The following is a 21122-nucleotide window of genomic DNA, read 5'->3' as shown; positions in this document are numbered from 1 at the left end:
AACATGAACATGTATTCTATATTATTGTCGCTAGATGGCAGCAGTCTAACAGTCATTATTTGAAGTGCATTACTAAATTGTAAAGCCTGCCCTTTCCCTGTATCTGCTGGGAAAGCTACCACTGTAAAACCACCAATAATCAACAAAGCTCTGGTGCTGTGGCCTCCAGTCTCCCATCAGGCTGTTCGTATTCCAATATGATGACAAATGACTGGATCTAAGTTGACCCGGTGCAGCATGTGATCACTAATCTCATCTGATTTATTTATTTTTTATTGCAGACAGTTGATGCATCCTGCCCCTACTCTTTATTCCGAGATTACATTGTGTTCATGAAAATCCTTTCCTATTTTGTTTCATGCTACTGCCTTTCAATTGCAATAACAATTTTATAACCCAGGTCATTTTTAAAACCGCCAGTGGAATGATAATCTCTTGTTTTGGAGCACGCTGGCTGCTATTAGACTACTTCTCCGTATCAATCAAATGTAATCATAACTAGTCATAAACCCACCTGTTCTGTTAATATTTATGTATCTATGTATGTGGCAATATTTATTTATTTATTTATTTATTTTGAAGTTAAAGCAGTGATAGTAGGTGTTCAGATGGATATAGAAAAGACATAGTGTTATTAGAATATTAGAATATTTGTAGGATTACTTTGCATGCATGTTAACTTCCTCGTAGCCTAGGTGAAGTTAGCCCAAACTCTGGGACAGTGTTCTGTTAAGGTCCGTAGCAGGACGGACAGGTAAAGCTGGAGCTTAATCACGACCGCAGGTAGTGACACTTCCGGGTTCAAACTGTCAAAGTAAAACCAACAACAGTATCTGTTGAGATCAAATTAAGTTCGTCAAAGATTATCACGAGCTATAAAATACATGTATACATATTTGGTAAAATTGTGTGTCTTAATTTAACATTCATTTTGCATTTGAGTAAAAAATAACTAACATTTTAACGAATGCGGATTTTATTTTGAAAGCAAAACAGTAAGTTACGTTTTTTATTCGAGCCAGCTTTTCAGCTCAAAGTCTTTAGCTAAGACGGACTGAAGAGTCCCGGGGTAGTTGGAGCCAAACAGCATGTAGTTAAACTCAGACGGCGTTGCTTTCAGAATTTAAACCTCGTTATTTTCTGGCGCTACGTTTCTTTGCCGGGATTCCGTTTTTAATATCAAGCCGACATCATGTTCCTGCGTGGGTCTAAAAAGCGACGGTCGAACCGTTCGGTAAGTGTCTGTCTGCTTTTTCTCCTCCATACATTTATTCCTTAATGACTTTCACTAGTCGCAAAACACTTTATGTAAGATCACATTCTGTCACAAAATGTATTTTTGGATTCTTTAAAACGTTTCGGCGCATTTCGTGGTAATAGTGGACTTGAACTGAACTTGTGGGGTTTGTAACACAGAAAACAGCCCGAGCGGAACTTCGTCCCACCTCCACCTGGCTTTTGTTTCGCTTAATTAAGCAGCAGCCCCCCTGAAAGGTCCTCCATTAAGTTTTCCTGAACAGAAACGGGGTTGTTTTATTTTATTATCCCGTGTGCCATAAAGTAGTACATTCTTTGTTTCTTGAGTCATGTCGGGCGCCTCAGGTGTCTCAGGAGGGGCGGGCCTACGTCACAGATGTGTTCCTGGGCAGGTAGGGGTGTTGTAGCTGTAACCTGAACATGTCTGGAACCCCTGTCAGCTCTTCACCATAAAAAACGACATGGACAACCGATGCTCTCCCTGAAACTTGTCTGAGTCCAAGACGCAGCGAGACTACAGACCAAATGGACACCTGTGTGGCCCTGCAGCTCACCTGGAAAATGTCCAGTTAGTGTGAATCCAGTTACCACCACTACTTTACTCTCTATTCCACTAATAAGATCACAGGAACATAGTCTGTGGTGGTGTTTGAATATTCTCTGTCTTGCCAGTTCATTAGGTACGCCAGTGAAAGCGATTGTATTGTTCTACAACAACATAGATTGGACTAGACTGATATAATGTTCAGTTTAAGCTCAAACTGCGTTAGAAAGTTTGGTAATTCATCTGTAAGATCACTTAGAGGGTGCAGTTTATTGTGCTGGTAAACTGGACTGAATTAAAAACAAAGGTGTTGTTTAGCCTATCCCACTGACACTGAAATCTGGGTTGCCAGAAATTATAATAACAATAGAGCCCCAAACCACAGCCTCCAAATTAAATAACACAGTTGAATCAACAGCTCTCGGTTATTGGACAAACGCTGAACACCGTACCCTTCAGATTTAGTGCAGAACTATTACATTAAAGTGCTCTTATTCTCCCTATTGTACCTGTTGAACTGAAAGATCTTAAGCATATAGGACACCTGTCCCCACCTACGATAACTGCACACAAGTGCTAATGATAGTCATCAATATTTTACGCAACACTCCCATTACAACAGCTCTAGAAAGTGAGTTTTCAGTCGTCTGACACCTCTGAATGTCCATCCTGCAAAACGTTATATTATCACAACTTGGTTTTTAAACCAGTTTTAAACTCACGTGGAGGCAGATTGACATTGAGATCTCAGAATAGAACTTTTCTTTTGAGTAAGCGAAAGTTTCTTTTTTTGGTTGAATACATTAAATATGAAATGTGTCAGAATAAATAAGCACTGAATTGCAAATGCCGTGTAATATCATTTTATATCACGAATTTCCACAATAGCAGATTGGTTTGCCTAAATTATTAATTCGATTAGTGAAGAGAATTCAAGACCCTGTGTATACAATTAGTAGACGAGGCCTGGAGCAACAATGGGCTCATTGTCAAGCTCATAATGTTCTTCCTGCTGTGTCTCAGATTTTGAAGGACTCATTCAAGTCCATACACAACCTGTAATGCACAATGTCAGCATTTTCCAGCCTAATTACATGCAGATATTCACTCTGGCTATTAAGTGCAAGTGCAGAGAACTCATCAACCCAGTGCAGCTCACAATGTTGCATGTGCTAAGAGAAATCAGATGTTACAGGCTGATCAACGAAGGAGTGTTGATGTGATATTCTCCAGTCTTTGTTAGCAGTGCAGGAGCTGTTTGCATAACATAATGTACACTGCACTTGGGAGAGCCGCTATCTACCAGCAGCGAAGCATTTTTATCTTAAAACATTTTCAAAGGCAACTTTCTGAAAAGACCAAAATGTAATTCTTTTTATCTGATTTCATGGTCCTGGTTCTCTGACAGTCAACGTTACCTATATAGTTAAAATGTCGTCGTTGTTTGAATCTTAAGGTATTCATCATTAAGTTTTAGCTTGACCCCTCAGAACGACATTTTTCATCCAGCAACAGGAAGCAGTAACGCATAAACCATAAGCGCAACAAGAAGTGTGTGTTTATCCTGTCCAGTGAAGGGAGGTGCAGCTACATGCCAAAACAGCGCAGGGCCTCGACCTGTGACCTCTCCTATTAATGTTTAATCCATCCAAAGCAACAACAGCAGAACGTAAATGACACCTAAATGTCATTTCTCCTAATTAACTCTCGCTGAGTTGTTTTCTCCTTCCTGGTGAACAACACGTAGCGTTTCATTTGCTCTGAACAACACAATTTAATCGTATTAATTTCACTCATATTATTGTAATGAATTGGCGGAGTCTCCATTGTTGTTGCAAGCTGATGTCCGATAACAAAGCTGGCAACCTTTCAGTTTGTCCATTACCTGGATACACTGTTACCTGGTAGCGAGAAGGAGCTTGAGCAAACCAAGGCGGCTCCACAACATTCAGCTACACGCCCACTTGGGGAAAACAATAGAGCCGAAATGAAAAATCTGACGCCGGTCTGTGTGAGCACGTGATCTGGCCTGAACGTGTTGTGAATGTGTTATTTACTTTACCCACACTTGGTTTAGAAAAAACTTCCTCCCGCCCTTCCCTTCACATCCTTCAGTCGCAGCACGAAAGAAAAACCTCATTGTTGGGACGCAAAGTTGACACATAATCGTTTGTGGAAAACTGAAGAAAAGACCAAATAAAGTCTCTGTGTAGCCTTGACATATACGACACCGTTACCTTGATAAGGAAACGTAAAACTAACTGGCAGCCGCTAATGTCCAAGGCTATAAGATTGTATAAGATATTTTTAAATGAAACTCGGCTACAACTTAGTGAATTGCATGTTCACACATACTTCCTACGTCGTTAATTTTATTTTAAATATAACCTAATTAAGTGGGTTGTTTGTTATGCAAACTTGAACATTTGCTGTCTCTTTTTGGAACGACTCAACATTTAAAGCTTTCCTCTGCATTCTTAATCCTTTTTCCTTCATTACATCTCTGTTGAACCCACACTCTACTCTAAATTGCTATTTGCCCTCAAGTGAGTGAACATTCGTGCAGTGACGTTAACTCCTAATCTGTTTTATGTCAAACTGTTTCGGAATTAGTCCAAACCATTATGCCGGATTTAATGATGCCATGCTACATTAAAGGAATGCCAGAGGAGCACAATTATCTGTCAGAAAGTAATCTCAGCCGTCAAGTTGGGCCTCTTCAAACTCACAACTGTGGTCCAGGATTTTTCCTCCTTTAAAACAAGAAATAATGCAGTTTACCTCCTTACGAATGAAAAAACGTGTTCATTAGCAAAAAAAAATTGCCACCTTTAGCTAAATATCGACGTCTAATCAATATTATTAAGTTTACGTTTTCCTCTTTTCCTTTGCTGTAGTTACTTGCCCATGACAATGGTTGTTACAAAGCTTAGATGCTTAACTGCTCTAATTTTAGTTATTTTATACAAGATCAGATCATGACTCAAACCCTGGAAGCCTCCATACACAAAGTAATGCCACTGCTGTTTACAGCAAAAGTTTCAGCAAACAGTTGATAAATAGGTAAATAAAGACGCAGGTCATTATTGAGGAAATATGTAACTTAACTCCACATGGACTTTACTTAGACTTTATTTGTCCCGGAAGGAAGACCTGTTACCCCTTTTACTGTCCACATATTGATCAGATTGGATAAGACAAGAAAGTGGTCAAATCCACAATGACTTACGACATTGGACATTAAATGAGGTGGACAGCAGACACAGGATAGAAGAAAGAAGTCATCAGGGTCTGTTATTTAGGGAGGCTATGGCTGCAGGTATTAATTTTGAGTTTTCAAACTCTGGTATCTATGACCTGATGGTAGTGGGATGAGGTGCTGGTTGAGTGTGTGTGTGTTGTCCTGTTTCATTGAGACATGATCATCTTTTGGATCTATTGCTCAGTTCTGTGAGGTTGGGTGCGGATATAGACCAATGATTTTGGAGGTGTGTTATATGTGTTAATTGTGTCCCGTTGGTGACTGAGAGCACGGTGTAGAAGCAGATGGAGCAGTAGAGGAAGACTGGCTGGATGATGCTATGGTAAAGGAGTAACAGTAGGAGGGGGCGATGTGGAGCGCTTAATATGGCTCAAGTATTAGTCACATGACTGTAGTGTTTTTCTGATGGGCTTCTCATGATCAGTCATTTTGTTGGGGTCTCAAATGTTTCCTCTGTTTCCATGTGGAGTTAAGATATGAAATGTTGTCTTTGTTCACCTTTATTAATGGAGATTTTTCTTTCACTGCTGCAAACAATGCAGCAGATATGAAGTTAGTAGTTTGTACAGTGGCTTGGACCAGGATTGGAGTTATATTCTGAGTTGATGGCGGTCTCTAAATAACTAAGGGCAGAGATAAATAAATAAGTAATAACTTTAGACGTGTGCTGTCAGTGAGTAAGAGTGACTTATTGTTAGGTCTCTCAGTTGTTATCACATCAGCATGTTTGGACACACACAGAAAGCAGTACTGTTGGTCATTCTGAAACATTAGCATCTCTTCGCACAATATTCTATCACATCCTGGTGTTTATTTGTATACAGAGTTCAAATGCTTGTATCGGACCTTGAGTGGAGGTTTTAGACGCATGTAAAGATGGGTTTTAATGCCAGGTATGAACACCTGTACTTTAAGTTGGCCACTGCTGAAGATACATGTTAATATCAGTTATGAAAAGTTCTAAAAACTGGTGTGTTGGCTCTCTCCTCCTGTAAACTGAAACTCCTTAATTATTTAAAAAGTCTTGTGTTTCACCTTTCCATGAGTGCAGAATCAACAAACTTCAACAAAAAATCTGAGTGAAGTGAAAGCGTTTGATCTGTCTGCCCAGTGAAATGTGTGAATAAAGTTATGCTTCACTTTAAGAACTGGGTCAAAACGTGTCAGAGTGTGGAAAAATGACAATGAGCGCTTGAACATATAAAGTGTCATTTCATTTCTTCACTCTATGAATGGAAAGGCAGCTACACCCTGTAGATTCAACTCCGGCCGACTTCAGTTTCCAAAAGTGTTTTTTATCCTGTAGCTATTTACTTTCAGTGTGTGTAACCTTAATAAAAGTAACATGTTGGAGTGAAGCTGTATGCCGGCGTTAAATGTACACACACTTGTAGTGTCAGCTCAGGAGCTCCCTCTGAAAGACTCGAAAGCCATCGCTACGCTTCATTTAATCCGTCTCGTCACTCTTCATACCTGGCTTTATTAATAACAATCTAAGTGGTGATTTACCAGGCAGCATGGAGCTCGACTCATCCAGGTGTGTGTCTGTGTGTCTTGCACGTCACACCGTGAGGCATTTGAAAACGGCATGTAAATTATTGTCAGGACTCTGAATGATAATTCTGGACAAACTTGTTTACGTTTCCATGAGACTGAATATAGTCATTGGCATAAATAACCAAACACATTCACCCTAGAACTGGTTATGTAACTCCCCAAAGGAAAATAAAAAAATAAATTATTTCAAGTTCATGTGTTTTTTGACCTTTCTTTTGATTGATTGATTTATTTATTTTGTTGGATCACTCATGCGTTTGTGGTTTCCCAGCACATTATTAAAGCACATCCCATACAACAACCGGCACAGCCCTCAGATATCAGTGAGATAAGGAAAACAAACTCGGCGTGGCTTTAATCAAAGGTTATTGAAAATGTTCATAAAGATCCCAGCACGGGAAAACAGGCTCGACTTGAACGCTGATGGCTTCGTGGTTAAGGTGGTTGGGGAAAGAAAGACAGGTGAGCAGGTATGCACACGTATCTTGCTCTATCACATATCTGCGTTTTATTGCTTTGCTCGTTAAATTCTGCACCACGCATTATTATGCGCACTTTGTGTTTCAAAGCAAGATTGTATTCAAGATACCTATTTAGAAAGCCCTGCTTTGTGGAGACATTGCGTGACTACACTTAATGGTGTAGCAGAAAACAATATATATTAAAATGGTGCTGTTGTATATTCACACACACAAAAAACATTAGGTTGACTAGTGAGAACAAATGTGTTGTAACAGCCGTTCACTAAAGGTTGGAAAGATGGAGGATGTAGTTTGTGGTGTTGTTAAACTGTTAAACGTAAGTATTGCTGTGGTCTAACCTAACACAATAGTTGTACAAACCTCCCGAGTGAAAACAGTTGAATCAACTTCTGTCTCAGTTACGTTTTTTGCTGAATACCTTCGTGAAGCTAAGATCTAACACAGAACTTTTCACTTGTGTACCTGATCAACTGGCAAGTGAGTGTATGCGTGTAGTTTTTCACCAGTCTGGAAATGACTTTCTTTTTTCTGTCAACACTAAGCCTTTCAAGCAAAACAAAGGAGAGGCTCAATAGAGCTAAGGCATCAGAGGTAAAGAAAGTCGTGATTGAGCAACCACATGGAGAGGGAAAGGGTGCAGCTCTCATCCTGTGTCTGCTTCCTTCCTCTCATCTCTAAAAAGAGGCCTGCGCTCGCAACTCGGCTGCAGGAGTACGAGTGAGATATGAGCTTGTTGGTTTAGCGCTGGGATCTGGAGCTGCCTTTGTCTGCGTCCAATGCACTGATCAGCAATCTGGGGGAAGACATTTATGGGATTTTACTCCTTTTATCACTTCAAAACAATCAGATCAGAGCATTCCTCAGACACACCGAACTAAACCTTCAACAATCGCTCTTTTAGTGTTTTATGCATAGACACAAAAACGCACTGTCTTCAGTCTGGCCATCAGTGCTGTGACTTCATCATATTTACTGTCTATTTAATATATATGTGTATATATATTATCTCTTTCTGCCGGCACAAGCTCTCTTACAGTATGACGCTAATGCAGGATATTAGTATAATGCAGAGATATTCATAAAGTGCATTGTGACGTCATTAGGTCACTCATACACAGCACAAAGTCCACAACAAAGGCTGAGGCGATTGAATTGAAGTCTATTCTGCTTGTGGCTTAAGTGGAAGCACGAGTCAACATAATGTTGACGTCTTTCCGATCATGTCTAGCGTACACGGTATGTGCAAGCCCTAGTTTCAACCGCACGTCTTCTGCCAAAAGCCATGAAATGTTCTTTGTGTTGACTTGTGTGACTTTGTGTTTTCAGCAGGAGGAAGATGACCCAGACAGAGGGCAGCCCTGTATGCGCTGCGGAGACCAGTGCCCCGGCTTCCGTGTCCATGGCTGGAGGTATGAACTGTAGGACTCTTAAACGCTGCCAGCGCTGCTTGTGAACTTTGCAGGAAATGTTTGTTTCATGCTGCGTATTAACCTTTGGTACAGGCAGTTTCTGGATCTTGTATAAACTCTGATAATGACTCATATGCCTAAACTCTAAAACCAGCATTTTTGAGGCTGTTGTGTCCCAAAGAAAACTGCCAAACGTTTGATAAACGTTTACCTTCCTAGTTATTTTAATACATACTTGCGTAGATAAAAACTGCATCTGTATACATGTACCGTGTAGCCTGATAAAAATCTGTTAAATCCGTTAAAAAGTTTCTCCAGCCAGCAGCATTTTAATACTCGTTGCTTTAATTTAGTTTTTTAACCAACTGATTGTGCGTCCTAACAAGCGCAGCAGCATTACTGCGACTTCAAATCAGCTTAGCTCTGATGTTTGTATGTGATGAGTGCAGATATACATTAGGAGACAACAAACATGACCCAGTCAGGGCAGCACATCATGTTCACCGAGCAGATCAGCCATGTCGACTCTGTGGTTGTAAAGAATCAGGCCTAAAGACTAATGAGTGCCATTAAGCCCCGTCATTTAGTCTGAGTTGACATCTCATGAGGAAACAGAAGCGCTGCAGAGCGGCAGGACGACCAGCAACGTGTGCTGTGAGTCTGGGCCGCAGTTACATTTAAGACCTGAAGATGTGGTCGTTAGGTATAGTCAAGGTTTCTAATGTGAAAAACACTTGGCGGCCACGTTGTGTTTTGGGTTTTTGTGGTTGTAAGAATATTATAAAGTGTCTCTTAATTCTTGGATTCCTTTCTCTGTAAATTTAACCACCCGCAGCAACTTTTTACACCTAAGAGTTTGACCGTAAAACAGACTTTAACAACTGACCAACAATTTATTTTCTGTCTGTGAGCCAGGTTTCCTGTGCTTTTCTTTGAGTCCCTTTTTCTTTTCCCTCTCTCGTTTAGTGTATATCCAGCTGGTTGGGTCTCTTGGCCGGTCTAATCCTGTCAATCACACTAATAAGATTAGGCCTTACTGCTGTGATAGTAACTCCCTCGACCACTTCATGGGCCCCCTCTGTCTCCCCCCTTCTGCCTTTCAGCGGGGCTTTCCCATTTCAGATGTGACTTTCATGTTTGATTAAATTTTAATGTACAGATTTTAAAAGATTTTAGTGTAGAAGAGTGAGTCCCTTCGAAGGAGAATTGTGAATTCAGTCTAGGCTGTGTTGTATTTAGTGCTTGGAGACTGTAGAGGACAATCACTGGCTTTTACAAACAGCTAAATGAATGAAGAACGATAGGAAGAAGATTTATTCCCGGATATGAAGGCTGCCTTCACGATCCCAGATGGGCGCTGCGTGACTGAAACCAACCGTGGCTTGATGATGGAGGGAATAAAAAAAAAAATGGCCAAGGAATGTGTACTTCATGTAACCAAAAGGCTGTAATTGTATCTAGTAGTTTTTTTTCTTACTTCTCTTCTCTCTATTCAGGTCAAGACAAAAGCTCAGAAGTTGCGATGTAATCTGAAACACGTGTGCTGTGCTCCAGCTCCAGCCAGCGAACGCATTGATCTGTTTACAGTGCGTTTAATCTGTGTAGCTTTAACATAACGCTGCGGCAGATTGTTTAAGTTTTCTGATGGTCATGTGTTTGGTTCGTGGACAGATCACAAATGACTTTGTGTGACTGGACAAGGACAAATACCTTGTTTAGATGCTTTAAGTCTCTCAGCTGATTACAGAAGAATGAGGAACATGAAAGTAATTAAGTGATTGAGATTTATAGGGGTCACGTTTTAAGACCCTCAGAGTCTGGTGCTAATTTCATCTTCCTTATTAACCAGTTTGGAGTCACACCTTCTCTGATGGAGAAGATCACGCAACTGACCACAGGCTCAGCTGCTGATGCTCGCTGAGAGGGAAGTGATCCATCTTCATCCTGATCTTTTTCAGACGGAGCTTAAACTGAGGTGGGGGGCAGATGGTGCTTCCGCTGCCCAGCAGCCAGCGAATTGAGTTACATCTGACCCACAGGTCCCCACCACGCTTCAGAAGTGTTCAAAGTCGGCATTGCTATTAGTCTGGGTGGCCATGCGGCAATTACTCAGTCACTAATTAGTGGCAGAGAGTTATGGGACAAGGCCCATCTGTTTCTAAGAATCAGATCTAAGGAGAAGTCACTGTTCTCCACTGCAGTTAGACTCCGATATAGATTATCACACCAGCAGCAAACATTTAAAGCAGAGGGTTCGCATATGGCTGCTGAGCTTAATGTCCCATGAGTTATAAAAACCATATACTGACCTATAATATATGTGCAGGCCCAAAGAAGTTCGTTGTCTTCAAACTGCTTTGTTTTCTGGGTTCGTCACTAACAATTATTGTTACTATTGATTAATGTGAGCAATTTGATCTGATTAATCTCCTACAAGGTGAAAGTAAACATGAAGGAGTATATATATATATATATATTATTCTGTTGATTTCAAAAACAGTCTTAAATTAAACTTTACTATAAGACATGATTAAAGGAAAAGGAGGATGTTAAGGCTTCGGTTCACTGACCTTAAAAATTGCTGTGTTCAGTAATTGAAACCTTTTATCAGAGATAAAGAGACATGAAAGTAACAAAGCACAATAATAAAGAAGTTGTATGAGCTGGTTGAAAGTCAGAGATGCGTCGTGATTTCACTGAGACTGAAAGCCTGTTGGATATTTCCCCACGGACACTTGGTTGTTATGCCAAACCATCTTGATCACATAATATGACAAATACTGCGTATCTCATGGGCTCAAAATCTGCTCCACTCATTTCTATGATTAATAACTGCATCATAGCTACAGTGGTCCATCTGTTATGAATCAGTTTCAGCAGTCTGGTCCGAGGACGAGAGACACACTGAGTTTACTCTTTGTGGTTGTCGCTTTGACTCCGATACTACCTATCTTCAAAGGCGTCGGGAGTAAATTGTGACGCGTAATTGAAACATTAGGTTTGTGTGTAGTTTAGCTTATCTTTTAAAGTAAATTTAAAAGTCCCAGGAGTTGCGTGGGCGGTGAGATCTGTGCTGGGTAGTGCATAGTTGTATAGTCAGTGTGATGAAGCCTTTTGTCTGAGCCCACTATCAGCACGGAGGAGGGTGGGAGTCGGGGCTGGCGGAGCTTTTATTGAAAAGAGCCACTCAGACAGAGAAATGATCACATGGAAAGGAGCTGCCATAGAAAACCCTGCTCTCACTGACACATAGGCTATAGACACGACTGGAATTCAAACCATTTACAGTCTCAGAGGAACTCAAGTCTGGCTGGGACAGCGTCAACAAGCCAACATGGACTAATCTGTCATGACTCCGGCAGGTAATGAAGGAACCTTATTTTATTGACCGACAGGATTAAAAGGACCAGAAACATTCATTAAGTTGTGAGGTGCGTGTCTGTTAAGGAGGCGGTTGTTCGTGCCATAGCCTGACTTTATGTTGTTTTGTACATAAAGAATTATCTTATGACGTTATATATGACGTTATGTGAAGGGAGGTTTGTAAGTATAGCATATGTGGCAGATTGTGGCAGAGATTATACAGTATGTTGGGCAGGTTAATATTTTACTGGTTTCTGTTTACTTTCCCATTTAATCCTCCTGTTTGGTCTGGTTGTTCTCAGTCCGTTATAATCTGGACTTTATTTAAATATGATTTAGTTACAGTAGCCAGTAAACTAAAAAAAAAAAATTACCTTGAGTTAGAAGCTGAATGACTTCTGATGTACGTTCACACACAGATGTACAGTATTTCTGTAAATGCTGTGTGTGAGCCCTTTTTTACTTTGTCAAACTGCATATTCTTCTCTCACAATCTTCTCCATGTTGTTTCAGTTAGAAGAAGATACAGATATTCAGATCCAGATATTGTGGAATTTGCAGAAGGGAAATCAATCACTACAATTTGAAATATATTTGCTTTTGGCAACTTTCTTGCTTTTCACATGTTTACCATGACTTTCAAAATATATTTGATTGGATGTTATGACCTTTATTATATAACCTCCTGTTAGGTTTGGACTTATTGTACCAGCCTTAAATGTGCTGCATAGCCAGAGGCAACACAGACTAGTTGTATTACATCACAGACAACCGAACAAGACGAGGCTAAGCAGCACTGCAGGACTTGAAGAACCCGACTGATTAAGTGTTTTAGAAAAAGTCTCCCCAGCGTCTGCTGCAGTTTCTAATTCACATTTTGTCTGTTTCCGATTATATCCCAAAATATCACCAGTTTCTTGTCTTTATATGGAAGAAGTGGTTTTTAAATGTCTGTGTCTGTGTACGAACCAGACTTCAACCCTTTTGGCGAGATATGTGCAGATAAACCAGCATGAAATGAGACTTGATTGGAGACACACATGCATACTTTCATACCCCAAACTCTCCCAAAGTGGCACTTTCCTAAATGACTGTAGGTTGCATGCGAGCGCTGGCACCTGCTGGTGATTAAAGCCCCTCCAAATGCTTTCACCGGGAGGGGAGCGGTGGGTTTAGACTGGGTGAGATGTGGTGAATCTGCCATCTGTCCCATCCATGCCAGGTCTCTGGCTGTGTCCTCCTCGTACCCGCTTACATGGGCATGTGTAACGCTGTCCAGCGTCTCCTTTAGTTAACACAGTCACCCACACACAGGCAAAGCTGGGACCAGATTTGTGCCAACATGGCTTAACCCAACCTGACCTCTCTGTGTTTACTATTACTTTTATTGGTACTACCTTCCTGGCATCTATGAGTATGAGCTGCCAACGCAAGACAGCTGCTCATTAGCAGCAAATACTTCCCTGGGCCTGAGAAAGGTACTTAGATCCCATAATAATGTTGTTGTCTCTGTTTTGTCAACTCCTCAACAATTAACTCGTGTTGGGTAAATGGAGGTGACATTACAAGGAATGATGTTATCCATGAGGCGATTGATTAGAGGAGGAGCACTCGCGTAGTTGACGAGCCGTTGTGTGTGCTGGTGTGCGATCTTTTTGGCCGCGTGGGGGTTGGGCGCTGGAATAAAGCAGCTTTGTGCCTTGTGAACTTGAGCCCCTGGTGCCAGCTGGCAAGCTGTTACGCAATCACAACAGAGATGTACACATGCAGTACACGGCGCATATGGACGCGATGGCGCATCCGCACAAACACTTGACACCACCCACACCTCAGTGACAGCCCCGGGGCGCTTCATTCTGACTCCACCGGTCCCACACGCAGCCACACCCACCGCCAGATTGAATGTGGCCAAGAGTCTGAGGACAAGACGGGTCGTAATACGATGCGGAGGGAGATTATTGCTCCCATCTTCACCTCCCTCTCTTAACTGCCCTGGATTGACAGCCAGGCTTATGTCAGTGACCTAATTTTCTGCTTATTTGGTAGAGAAATGTCCTGATGCAGATGCTGCAGGATGTTGGTGTGATGGGGGCATGAACTGTCTGACTTTGTTTTTCTGTTGATGGTAATCAGGCTGTGACAACTGTTGTGTTGTATTAGTAATTTTTGATGGCAGAGAGAGTCTGGTTGAGTCAATGTCAAGAATGTTTGTGGGCTGGTTAGTGACATTGACAGTGTCTCTGTCATATTGTGTGTTCATAAATAATATTATTACAAGCTGTGGGAGTGTCCCTTTGGGTGTGCTGTAAAGGAGAGTTATGACTTAGAGAGGCCTGCTGTTCAGATTTGTTTTAGGGGCTCGCCTTACTAGGTAATCTTAAAATACGTCAGACTTTGTTTTGGGTTAACCTTTAGGAAAATACACAACTTAACATGATTCAACCTTAAACTTATTTTCTTCATATGTCTTTGCCAGACAGAATAGGAAAAGACAGGTGTATATTTTACACCTTATTACCAGAAGCACCAGGAGAACCCACCCGTGAAAACTACCGAAGAGTCTGACATGTGTTCAGTATTGCTGGGTGTTATAAATCAGGTACGAAGTACCAGAAATTAAGCCCAAAGCTGTCTCTGTGTCCACAGGAAGATCTGCGTGCACTGCAAGTGTGTGCGAGAGGAGCATGCCGTGCGCTCCGTGCCGGGGCAACTGGAAAAGATGATGACAAAGCTGGTGTCAGACTTCCAGAGACACTCCATCTCGGACGACGACTCAGGCTGCGCCTCCGAGGAATATGCGTGGGTCCCACCTGGGCTCAAGCCCGAACAGGTAACAACCAGATGCAGAAATCAGGACATAAATTAATGCTGCAGAGGCGCACATGATGCTCATTTTCACTTGGACGTGTTCAAACATAGATGGATTTGAGAATTTCCGTAGGAAAATATTCAGTTTTTTTTAGATCAGTGTCAGTTGTTCTGTAATTGTTTCTCATTATAATGCGTTTATGTGAACAAACTTGTCTCCTCATACAGGTTTACCAGTATTTTAGCTGCTTACCAGAGGACAGGGTGCCTTATGTCAACAGTCCAGGAGAGAGATACAGAATCAAACAGCTGCTGCACCAGCTTCCAGCTCACGACAGTGAGGTAACATCCCTGTGGCTCCTCTGAGGCTCCGTGATCCATCAACAGAAATACTCTAACCATAAAGTCATTTTTGGAACCAAAATGCTTCTCTGATGTGCTCACAAAAAACGTATAATGTCAAAAAGCTTTCTGTTTTCTCAGTAACGAAAAAATGTGTGTCCATTAAAAGCAATGCGATAGATTCTTGAAGCTGGATCATTACGAGAAGAAAACACATAATAGTTCATTTTAACCGTTGTACCTTTTGTCCTTGTAAAGACACTTTTCACTCTTTTCTGACATTTTATACAACATGATAATAACTGACAGGCTTTTTGTTTATGAAAATAATCATCAGTTGCAGCTCTAATGGCAACTACATGAATGTCAGCATGAACGTGTGTGTGTTTCCTGCAGCCTCAGTACTGTAACTCTCTGGATGAGGAGGAGAAGAAAGAGTTGCGTCTGTTCAGTCAACAGAGAAAGAAAGAAAACCTGGGCCGAGGTGTCGTCAGACTTTTCCCAGTGACTATGACCGGAGCCATCTGTCAGCAGGTAGAGAATAGTTTTGTTTTTAGTTTAAGTAAACGATTCCTTCATGAGTCCGGTGTAAAACTCTGAACAGCTGTACCTCTTTCATGACGTTATCGCATGTCTGTGAACGCCTATTAATATACATCAGACTCTCATAGGCTGCAGTTACAGTGCAGGTAGGTACAAGCATAGCTCGAGGGCCACAGCACACTGACATTTAATGATTACAGGGCTGTATAGGCAACCTGGAGCATTCACCGTTTGTTAAAGGATATACTACCTGACTTCCTTCCCTCTGCACCGCACCCCCACTAAATACGTCTATTTTTCCAGTGCGGCAGACAGATCTGTGGCGGAGATATAGCGGTGTTTGCGAGTCGGGCAGGACACGGCAGCTGCTGGCACCCTCAGTGTTTCCAGTGTGCCTCCTGCAGCGAGCTGCTGGTCGATCTCATCTACTTCTACCAGGACGGACAGATATACTGTGGCCGGCACCACGCCGAGAGGCTCAAGCCCCGCTGCCAGGCATGCGATGAGGTGACTGTTTTACCGTAAACTCTCATCAAAGACGGCAGGTTTCTGAAAACAAAGTGTAGTGGGAGACAGAAGGAAAGAAAATTAGCATCTTACCGGTCTAAAAGGAAAACTTGTCTTCATTATGCCCAATTAAAATCTCTCATTTCTTAGTTCACTGTCAGCTGACTGCAGGAAATGTGTAGAAATGTCCTTTTAATTCAGTATATCCATTTTAATCAGTGCATTCTATTTGTAGGGGTTTCTGTTGGTCTCTTGCTGTGACTTAAAAGATTAGTTGAGATAGTTGACTAATGGCTCTGGCACGGCTGACCTACAAGAGTTCTTTAGACCCAGATGATTACTAAGCCGGCTGCAGGAGGGCGTCGGTAGCATCGTTGTCTTTATTCTGTTAACCCAAATCCTCAGCGTTCCACAGTATTTTTACTTGTTTACTTCTGTACGTGTGACCTCTCCACCTCTCTCTGTTTCAATGTCTCCTAGATTATTCTAGCAGACGAATGCACAGAGGCAGAGGGAAGATACTGGCACATGAAGCACTTCTGCTGTTTTGAATGCGAGGCTGCGCTGGGCGGTCAGCGCTACATCATGAGAGAGAGTCGACCGTACTGCTGCTCCTGCTACGAGTCCCTGTACGCAGAGTACTGTGATACGTGCGGAGAACACATAGGTACTGACTTTAATCTAAAACAAATGATTTCACGGTGAAGCTGATACCTAACAGGTCTAATACAAAGGCATTTGAGTTTCGAAATACCAAATGCTGCATTCACAATACCAACAACAAAAGTCGATCCTTTCCTTTTGTAAATGAACTTATTGTCACCACGTCATTGGAGAGAAAAATCAAAGCAAACTTTCATTCAGAATGAATCGTAACCTGAGTATGAGCGTAGCATCACTGCAAAGCCTGAAATTGAATTGACTATTTTCTTTTACCTTCTCAATGCAAGGATGTTAGTTATACCTATAAACTACAAGTGAGGTTTAATTGCATAGTGTGGGGCATTAAAAAGGCTTTCAAAAGTAACATAAAATTAAATTGGTGAACACTGCAGAAACCACACGTTTGAACTATGTGCTGTCAGGTTAATGATAAAACCACAGCAGTGTAATATTAAATATGCATAGATAAACTTTAAAATGCTGCCTTATTGAAATCATTCTATCATTAAGTCAGGTAACTGTGGACTTCTTTGCACAAAAATAGGAAAAGTTTTTTCATTAACACTTTATTTCTCATGTGAGGTGCATGAATAGAAGTAATAATAATTAAAAATATGAAATAAATGGAGAACCTTACAAGCATAGAAACATGTCTGTCATCGGTGCATGTTATATGTCTGACGTCTGTAAATGAACTGGTATGAAGACACAGTTATATGTTGTGACTGATACGTATTCATGCTGAGTTAATAGAGTTAGGTCCTCAGTTGGCATATGAATGTGTAAACCTGAGAGTGCTTCCCCTCAGGTATTGACCAGGGCCAGATGACGTACGAGGGTCAGCACTGGCACGCCGTGGAGACGTGTTTCTGCTGCGCCCGCTGCCGTCTCCCTCTGCTCGGGCGTCCCTTCCTCCCTCGCGGGGGGCTCATATTCTGCTCCAGGCCCTGCTCGCTGGGTGAGGACCCCGATAACTCGGACTCCTGCGACTCAGCACTGCAGAGCAAACCGCCTCAACATAGCAGACGGTGCGGGACAACAGAGAAACGCCACAAGCTACAATGTGGTTCTCCTCTGCAGCCACTAGAGGGCATCATCCCCACTATAACGCCTGCAAAACACTGCATCCATACTGCAGTGGAAAGCAGAGGTGAATATTAGACATTGCTGTTGCATTGTTGTGTAAATCCCACTGAGTTCACATATCTTACAGATACATTTTATTTCTCTGCTTCTCTCAGGTGTCCACTGCACTGCTCCAGTTCAAAATGGAGTTCCTTCACTGAGCAGTCATCCTCCTCCAAGAGGCTCCTACTCACCTCTGCCCCACATTCATCTAGGAAATGGCCTCGGTCCGTCCTGGCCCAGCGATGTTCCACACTACAGTTTACTGCCAGACGACCGTGGGATCAAACCTCCAGTCACTGGGCTCCAGTTCCAGGGAGAAATAAATGCAAAAACCTCAACGACCGGCCTTACTTCAAGAGGAACCTCTGTTGATAAAGACTGTAGGAACTGGGTGGAGAGGACCAATCAAGTTATGCAAGGTATCACAAATCACTGAAAAGAAACTCAGTTGAAGAAGCCAGGAGAAAAAAAGTAATTTCATCTGAACCGCAATGTGTTTTCTGATTTTTCTCTCCCCAGCGTTTCCCCCTCAGAAACACTCACATGTGAGCAGGCTCATTTCACCTGACGCGCCTCCCTCCCCACCAAACAGCACCTCCATGCTCCCCCCTCCTTTACCCGTTAAGTCTCGCGACTCGATGCCCCGGGATTCGCCCCCTCCTAACCTCCGTCAGCCGGAGGACGGACCCTCTGACTCTCCGACTCCGCTGACTCGCAGTGGTACGGCCAGAGTCAGCTTCAGAGAACCAATCAGCAGCAGCTACTCTGTTGACGAGGACGAGGATGAAGACGAGAATGAGGAGGGGCTCCAAGAGGGCGAGGAAAACCAGCAGGATGAAGATGAGGTGGAGGGAGGTTTTGGTAGCAGGTTGAATTTACAGAAAGGCATCCCCCCTCAGATGGACCTGCTGGGTAAGAAAAAACCTGGAGGGAGTTGAATATTAACTCAGTTTATTTGTTTATTATTCTCACGAATGATTTCTGTTTCCACTCAGACGGGTCCTCGTACCAGCAGCGCCACCTGAGGCGAGGCTGGGGTCGTTGCCGCGTCCCCTCAGACTCTTCCCTCCGCCCGCGTTCAGAGAGGCGCTCCCAGCGCTCGCGGCCCGACCGACCCCAGCTGGACACCCTGGACTGGAGAGCTGATAAAGACAGAGACGGCCGCTGGTCCACCAACGGCTCCTCCCTCACTCTACAGCCGGGCCAGTACAGACACGAAGACTCCTGTTCCACATGCTCCTCATCCTCAGACTCAGAAGAAGAGGGCTACTTCCTGGGACAGCGCATTCCTCTACCGCCACAACTTAGAAAGCAGCTGCCTGAGGAGGGCAAAGACATCGGGGCAGAAGAGGGGAGGGAGGTTCAGAGAGACTCGGGACTGAGAGGAAGCTTAAGGCGGAGAAGAGCTCTCAGCCTGGGTGCAAAGGACAAAGATAAAAACTGTGCTATCTCCTAACCCCAGATAGCTAGCATTCTATAACCACAGCATGTTATTTTTTAAAAAAAATTATGGTGCGCAGAAAGAACCAATGACCATCATTACACTGCTGATTATCTGGTTTATGATGCTGACGTAGTGTCGGCCCTAACACACACGTTCACCACAGTCATTGTCTCTCACCCACTACTTAGCGAAGGGAAGCAGAGTAAACCTCAGAGAAGCCTGGACCTCGTCATTATGGTATTGACGCCTCCAACTTTGGGGTGTGTCCGTGTGGAAAATAATGTAGCGATAAATCAGGAGGACTTATTTGTATCTGAAGACTCATGTCTGTGTTACAGCTAGGTTGAAGCGAGCCGTTAGCTTCATTTACATATGCAAACCTCCAGTAGCAACGGATGAGTCTGGGCCAGGTTTCACTCTGACTTAAATGGAACTAATTTAAACAGACTTCATTTCTCTGTTGAACAAAGCTACCCAAGTAGAGGTCATTATTCTTAAATATTTGTTTAAGTTAAAGACAGATCGTAAGTTAAACATAGATTGTAATGATAAAATTGTCTCTTTCGACATTTTATTGCACTTTTCCATCCCCCTTTTATTCCATAACCACAATCATGAGCTGTGTTTTTTCAGTTTTTTTTTTTTTTTGGACATTTAGAGCCAGATTCCAGTGGCTGAGTTGGCCTCAGCTTGTCTGTCTTTTGTTTTGTTAAACCATTTGAACTGAAATAAACTTAAGCAAAGAACAAAACTAAGACTGTGCCAAACTATGTTCGGCACATTTTTCCACCATCGTTGTAAAAAAAAAGAATATATTTTATTTCTAACTCTACTGTAACCATTTTTATCTGTGCTCTTATGTGCAATCTTTAAGTGGCTGTAGTATTTCACAGTTCTGAACACAAAATGGCCACACCAAGTATAATTTGTGTTCATTTCGGAGGTGATGTTCATTCAACAACACGTGTGTAATCACGTAAAGGTCATCTATTTTTATATACTCTGTGTAGGTCACTGTTCTTTTTTTTTGTTTGTTTTATTTGGGGTAAAGGAACGATTGTCAAGCCTTTCTGTTTCTCTGATTGTGTGCTGTTCATGGGTAAAACCTTGTCACGTGTTTGTCTAGATGTGTGATCTTTCTCCACACTCAACATGTTTGAATACCACAAACTGTATTAGCCTGTAGCGTAGACAAACAGTGATTTCAGTGGCAGTAAAGGAAGCAAACAATAAATTAATGAATTAACCAAGAAAGAGAACGAGGTGATATTTGCTTATTTTAAAGGGACAAGTACAGAAGAACATCACTTCACACGTGTTTACAGCCAAAGCTCATTTTCAACACCAGTCTCCTGATGGGCATCGTCAAACTGTCCTCAAGATACTCATCACTGTCTACAATCAACACTACAATAAAGGCGAGAAAAATTAAAAACTCTGCATCGACTTCTGAGTTCCAGAGCGATATCACCTGGATGTTAATGGGAGTATAGTGACGTCTAGTTGTGAAAGTATTAAAAGGAGAGAAATGGTGGAGACATTTAAATGTCGGTGTCAAGGGCCTGAATAAACCAGGTTATACTTTTTTAAAAACAATGAAATCTCTCTGGTTTCTTGCCCAGAACTCTCAGGAGGCTGAGATTTGCAGATTTGATTGATTTGCAGAGCTGTATAAAATGGTAAGCTATGTCTGATTCCTACATGAATGACACAGATGGCTGTCACACACCATGTCGACTGACTCACCTGACTTAGAACGCCTACTGCCACTGACCTACTTTTATGCCTCTGCTCCTGTTTATTATAACTGTGC

The 21122-nt window shown here is 42.2% G+C and overlaps 1 protein-coding gene across 2 annotated transcripts; it reads left to right on the top strand.

Moving 5' to 3' along the window:
* Positions 1–55: 55 nt before the first annotated feature.
* On the top strand, positions 56–20563 carry prickle3 (prickle homolog 3). Of its 2 annotated transcripts, XM_047580810.1 has the most exons (11): positions 56–1234; positions 8429–8511; positions 14521–14704; positions 14911–15024; positions 15421–15558; positions 15871–16074; positions 16555–16741; positions 17546–17887; positions 17979–18284; positions 18385–18777; positions 18861–20563. In XM_047580810.1, exons 1-11 carry the CDS (start codon positions 1193–1195, stop codon positions 19319–19321), a joined length of 2454 nt encoding a protein of 817 aa, XP_047436766.1. In that variant the 5' UTR covers positions 56–1192; the 3' UTR covers positions 19322–20563. The 2 variants fall into 2 exon arrangements, with proteins under 2 accessions (XP_047436766.1, XP_047436773.1); XM_047580817.1 differs by lacking the exons at positions 56–1234; positions 8429–8511 and adding an exon at positions 11728–11873.
* Positions 20564–21122: the final 559 nt, after the last annotated feature.

The sequence above is a fragment of the Mugil cephalus genome, chromosome 1 (genome assembly GCF_022458985.1).
Source record: "Mugil cephalus isolate CIBA_MC_2020 chromosome 1, CIBA_Mcephalus_1.1, whole genome shotgun sequence".
NCBI lineage: Eukaryota > Metazoa > Chordata > Actinopteri > Mugiliformes > Mugilidae > Mugil > Mugil cephalus.
The sequence above is the reverse complement of the archived record's forward strand: the minus strand, read 5'-3'. Positions and strand labels throughout refer to the sequence as shown.